General features: G+C 42.1%; 1 protein-coding gene across 1 annotated transcript; it reads left to right on the top strand.

Annotated features, from left to right (window-relative positions):
* Positions 1 to 284: 284 nt before the first annotated feature.
* On the top strand, positions 285 to 1364 carry LOC127233976 (putative sperm motility kinase W). Its single transcript, XM_051200656.1, has one exon. It carries the CDS (start codon positions 285 to 287, stop codon positions 1362 to 1364), a length of 1080 nt encoding a protein of 359 aa, XP_051056613.1.
* Positions 1365 to 6238: the final 4874 nt, after the last annotated feature.

The raw sequence follows: 6238 nt of genomic DNA on the forward strand, positions 1-6238 counted from the left end.
TTTCTTCTTGAACTGGTGTTTGTCTTTGCGGTTCTATTGCTGCCACAAACACAATGACCAACAAGAAAGTTCATAATGAAAGGGGTTAAGCTGCTTACACATACAAGGTGGCTGTATATCTCTAAGACTTTGGGTGCATCATACATTTTTTGATCTGTCATATTTCACAGAAGATAATTCATAGCATTGGACCACCATGTAAAATTGCTTTCATTCCTGTTTCTAGCATTGATTGCACCACGAATTATCAACAAGATAAAACAAGTGAAATTGCAGGGAGCATCATGGCCAGGCACTTGGAAGAGGAGATCCTCCATCAAGACTTCAGAATCTTAAAATCTCTAGATTTTGGTTCATTTGGGGAGGTGAAGCTTGCATGCCATCTTCCTACAAATACACAGGTTGCTGTCAAGGTGCTGGAGAAAAATCCAACTGCTGTGACTGACAACACCTCTGAAATAGAGATCCTTCAGTCTTTGGAACACAGAAATATAGTTCGATTATTTCATGCCATTGACACAGTGAACATGACTTATGTTGTTATGGAGTATGTTCCTGGAAAGAATTTGGAGATGTTCCTTAGGAACGTAGACTATCTGACAGAGGATGAAGCTAGACCAATATTCCAACAGGTGGTGATGGCAGTGCACTTTCTCCACCAAAGACTCATTGCACATCGTGATATTAAATTGGAGAATATCCTTATTGACAGAGCTGGAAACGTCAAGCTTTGTGACTTTGGATTGGCCATTCAGCTCAAAGAGGGGCAGATGTTGAAAGAGAGATGTGGCTCCTTGCACTATATGGCTCCAGAAATCTTGGCAGGGAAACCCTATGATGGGCTGGCAGTTGACATGTGGAGCTTGGGAGTTGTCCTCTATGTGCTGGTCACAGGACAATTTCCATATGAAGAAAGGACTTATCATGGTATGCATAAGGTCATCAGCAACACAAAATATCCACTTCCCTACCACCTATCAAAGCCCTGTTGCCAAACCATTGGACGATTACTCGCGGTCCCGACCAGGCACAGGATAACAATAAGTCAGCTCCGGGAAAGAAGATGGCTGGGCCACATTAAAGATCATGTAGAACCAGCAAAGAAGGAAATCCTTCTGAGGGTCGTAGACATATTGTGCACCAGTGGCTATAGCTGTGAAGAAATCGTGTCAACCCTAACTCACAGACAACCAAATACTAAATTAGCAGCGACTGTCAATATACTTAAATATAAGTTGATCTCCGGGGAGTGTCATCAGAAAAATGGGAAGTCCTGTTTAAACACCAGCCGTGTAGGAGCTCTTCAGCCCTTTTTCCCATTGAAGAGGGCTGCCAGTACACCTTCCTTACATAAAATTATATAAGCTGGGAAGTATAACTTGGAGGAGGAAGGTGAAGAAGGAAAAGCCAAGAGATTCCAAAGTGAAAACTTGCTCGACAAACTCTCCTGCTTAGAGATGTTGCCCAGTTCAAAGACTCAAGAAAGGAAATGTCTGCATGGCTAATGTCATCCACAGTGCTACAGGTACTTTGCAATGCACATGAAGTGTGTGGACAGCCAGCCTTGTGATGGCACCACATGTGAATCAGGTCTGCATGCAACACCGACAATGATTTTGAGCACCATCTCCTCTTTACAGCAACCACCCCTGAAGATCAACATGTCCAATGACCAGCCTCAGGTTCCACCCACAATCTCAGGATCGAGGGTATTCAGGGTCTGGAAACTGGTGAAGAAACGTTTATCCCATGTACTCAGAGAACTGTGTTGTCTTCCTGAACCATTTCCTGGTGAATCCTGGACCCTCTTGCAACCTACAAAAAAAACCAACCAAAGAAACAAACAAATAAAATTGACTGTATAAAACACCTGTGTGCTCTGGCCATCAAAATGTTTTCCTCCTTATTAGTTTGTCTATGTTAATTTAATAAAGAACCTATTGTTAATGACAAGAATCTGCCAGAAGTAACCAAACTAAAAAAAGAGAGGATGCAATTAGATTGAGGTTTTCGTCAAGAATCATCATCCAGTTATCATTCCATAACTGACTGAAGCAGATGATGAGATCAGCAACCAAGCAACAGGCCAACCTCTAGGAAGACAGTTCACCACAGGAAGGAGGGAATCTATGAGCCAGGAAGATCAAGACCATGATGGAGAATGCTCCAGAGACAGCTCAATCAAGCTCATGGAAATCATGAGCTCTAGTCCAACAGCTCTGGAGACTTCAGGGGTCTGAACCTGGCGCTCTGTACTCATAAAAACTTATGAATCTTGGACTATTGAGGATGCCTGACAGTGGGACAAGGGGCAAACCTTGGTACTTGAGCTAGCTATTGCCTCCCATTCCCTATCCTGGGGTGCCATGCTCAGACAAAGTGCTTAGCAGAGGTACCTGTGCTTCCCCATCTTAATGTGCCAGACTTTGTTGAATCCTCTTGGGAGCCCTTCCCCATGAGATGTGGACTGGGGGAGTCAAGTGGTTGGGTAATGGTGGGTACAGTAGCAATGACTGAGTCTGGAATGTAAAATCAAAATTAAAATAATAAACAACTTACTAAAAATAGAAAGCATCCTAGCACAGTGTCTTCATACAGTTCTCAACCCTGGGTTGGTATCTTGACCTCTCACATGAAATCATCTCCAAATCCCACTGACAAACCAGGACTGTGTCTCCACAGCTGAGCCTCGTGCAGCACACATCTAAGAAAGGATAGCCAAGCCATGAACCTCATGCCCAGGCAAAGCAATACAAGTCGGTTGGAAGAAATTAACCAACAAAATAAACCCAAAAGACTAATCCCCTTTACAAACACAGAGCTAACATGAGAAATCCTAGACACCCTTGAGTCTCCCCAAATGACCAATAGGCCAAGGGAACGGGTCCCTGAAACAAAATCTGAGACAAAATATTTGAAGGAATCATTATAAATATATTCAGATAACTCAAAATAGCATGATAAACACATGAAGCAAGCAGCACAGTGGTGGTGTTCGCCTTAAATCTCAGCAATCCTTAGGCAAGGGCAGATGTACCTCTGTAATTTCTAGGCCAGCCTGGTCTACAGAGTCAGTTCCAGGACAGCCTTCAAAGGTACAGAGAAACCCTGCGTCCAAAATCCAAACTATCAAAATAACCAAAAATGAATTAAAAAGCTAAAAACTTCATGATGCATAAGAGAGATTAATTTACCTTTTTAAAAGCCTAGAGCTGCTGTTTGTTGATTTTTAAATGTTGAGAGAAGGTTTTGTTAGACAAATTTCCTAGACGGGTTCTCTTGAGTGGAATTTGGGTCAGTAGAAATTGTATGGATTATTAGACTGTCAGCAGCACCTAGAAAAATGTAAGTATGTTTACAAAATTAGCTGGATATCTACAATTTCAGAGCTCCTACTTCCAACATGGAATTCCATGGTTCCATTTAATGAAAATATGCCTTATCAAGTGTTGGAATTTGTGTGTTTGTCACCCAAGTCTATGCTACCCCAGTGCTAAACAGCACTTTTAAAGAATCCTATTCATTGATTTACTTTGTGTAGTGGTGCTCTGACTATCAGTAATTATGGACTGCTCACAGGGGTGTGCACCTCCCATGTGCACTGTCACCATACCATAGAAAGGAATGGCAGATTCACAGAGAAGATTTAGAGATCATCGTGATCCTCTGTGAGTGTAGATGTGTGTAGGTAGAAGTGTAGACATAGAGAATATCTGCTCTGTACAGTCTTTCTTCATCAGCATTACTCAAATAAGAGTCACCAGGTTATTGGGAACCTCAATTGAGGAATGTTCTCAATCAGATTGTCTTACCAGCATGTTAGTGGAGCGTTTTGTAGATGGATAAGTTTCAAAGCCACTCTCTCCAGATCAGGCTAACCTGCAACCCCTTATATTCCTTAACTGCAATTGCAAGAGAAGAGGTCTCTTGCTGGGTATAGAGGTATTTCCCTGTTCAAACACCTAGCATCCTAATCATGACATGGAGACTTACAATTAAGTGTGAAACTTGGCCAATTGCTTAGGCTGATTACTAACTAGTCTTTATAACAGTAATTATCCAATGTCCTTTATCCTGTGTTCCTATACATGGATCAGTTACTTTTACTTTGCAGTGGCCATGCTATTTGTTCTGAGTCTGGTGTCTCTGCCCTTTTCCTCAGAACCCTCTGTGCCTGGAAAGCTTTTAAGTAAACAGATCAGAGTGTCACAACTTCACAGAGTATTAAAGGGTTCTTCCACATCAGAGGTACCAAATGACTGTCTTTATTCCTCATGAGTAGAATTAAGGAAAGTTCATGTAGGAAGGTAGGCAGAGGATCCCAATTGTAAGATTCACCTTCGTAGGCTGCAGAGCTATGTCTGCTGGAACCTCCTCCAGAGCTCCATGGACTGAGCTTGTAACAGGCCTACAGACAGGATCGTCTATTCATTCTCAAAACTCCCTGATGCTTCAAAGAGGACCAGAAAAATGTGCACACAATTAAAGAAAGGCACAATGGGCCAAGTTATTATTATTCCCCACTTGTGCTGTACCATCCCAGGTTACCAGCAATCCTCGGTACTGGGAAGTAAACCATTCCCTTGATTGTCATGTGGAGATATTCAGCAGCATTTTATATGCACACCTATTTGATAATTGAACTCTTGAAAACATCAAATTCTCCTTGGCATTGTTTCCAACTCAGTTTCTTCCCATCTATGCCAGGATAAACCAAACTAGCAAATAATCCATGTGCCTTGGACCTCTCAATCCAGAAGACAGACAGACAGACAAATTGAGGTCTCCGTATCCTATGTTCCTCAAAGTCAAGGCTATCTAACGAAGGAGGGACATGGACTAATATTTCAACAGGTTGTGTCAGCAGTGCACATTCTCCAACAAAGACTCATTCCATATCATGATATTAAGTTTGGAGAATATCCTTATTAACTGAGATGGAAAAATCAAAGATTGTGAATTGGGAATGACAACTCATCTCACAGAGGGGCAGACATTGGAGGAGGTCTTGCATCATAGCCCAATATATCTCCAGAGTCCTTGGCTGAAAAAAAAACTCTATGATTGTATGGTTGCCTCATGTGGAGCTTGGGAGTTGTGCTTTATGTACTTCTCACAGGACAATATCCATATGAAGAAAACATAGCCCATGCATTGTAGAGCCTCCATACACCATAAACTTTGAGTTCACTACCATCCATCTAGACCCTGTCATATCATCTTTGAAGAATTAGACAAACCAGCAGATGATAACAGTATGTCAGCTTGAGCAAAGGAGATGGCTCAGCCACACTGAAGATCATGTAGAACCTGCTCAGAAACAAATCCTTCCCAGGGCCAAACAGAGCATGAATACTATTGGCCATCCCTGTGAAGGGATTTTGTAATGCCTAAAACACAGGCAACCAAATAATAAAGGAAAAGGAACCTTCCCTATTCTGAAACACAAATTGAGCTGTTGGGCTGTCCTGATCAAAACAAGAAGCCCTGGTTAATTGGCAGCCCTGTTCCTGCTATTCCCCTCATCTCCCCTTCAAGAGGAGAGCCAGCCAACCAGCTTTTCCAACATTTACAGAATCTGGGAAGACTCACTTTCAGCAGGAGGGTGTGGAAGGAAGAATAGATGCCTAAGCTGTATCATGTTCAATACACACTAGTGATTGGATCTGATGCATTGATCAGAAAATAATACCAGAAGTATGTGTCCTGATGGCGAATGCCATCAAAAATGCTACCAGGGGCATTGCTACCAACATGATTTTTCTGGACAGCCTGCCACAGGATCTCTCCTCATCTGGATGTTTGCTCTCTCTGCATTGTCACTGGATACTGTTTTTTCTGTACATTTGCTGAACTTGTGTGTTTGTATTCTAGAATCTTGTGAAACTTATGAAAATGGTTTTATAGTCATTGGCTTAATTGTTTTAATTCCAAAGATGCCTAGAAATCTAGGAGTATATGCCCTGTAGCCTATATTTACCTCTGCCTATCTTCTAACTTTGGTCTCCCATCTCCTGTCTCCCCTCTGCCTGCCCATTTTCTTTTCCTTTTTCTTTTTTTGTATGAAGTGCTTATGTAATTTGTTTGTGGCACATTAGTTACCTTAGTTATGATCTTTTTTCTTTCTTTACTTTTATTTTACATTTGATCCCACTTCCCTCTCGCTCCCACCCTCTTTTCATCTCTCCCAACATCTCCCACCCCCTGACCACGCTCCCCTTCCCATCCCCCCAACACT

Source organism: Phodopus roborovskii, unplaced genomic scaffold (assembly GCF_943737965.1).
Source record: "Phodopus roborovskii unplaced genomic scaffold, PHOROB, whole genome shotgun sequence".
NCBI classification, from domain to species: Eukaryota; Metazoa; Chordata; class Mammalia; order Rodentia; family Cricetidae; genus Phodopus; species Phodopus roborovskii.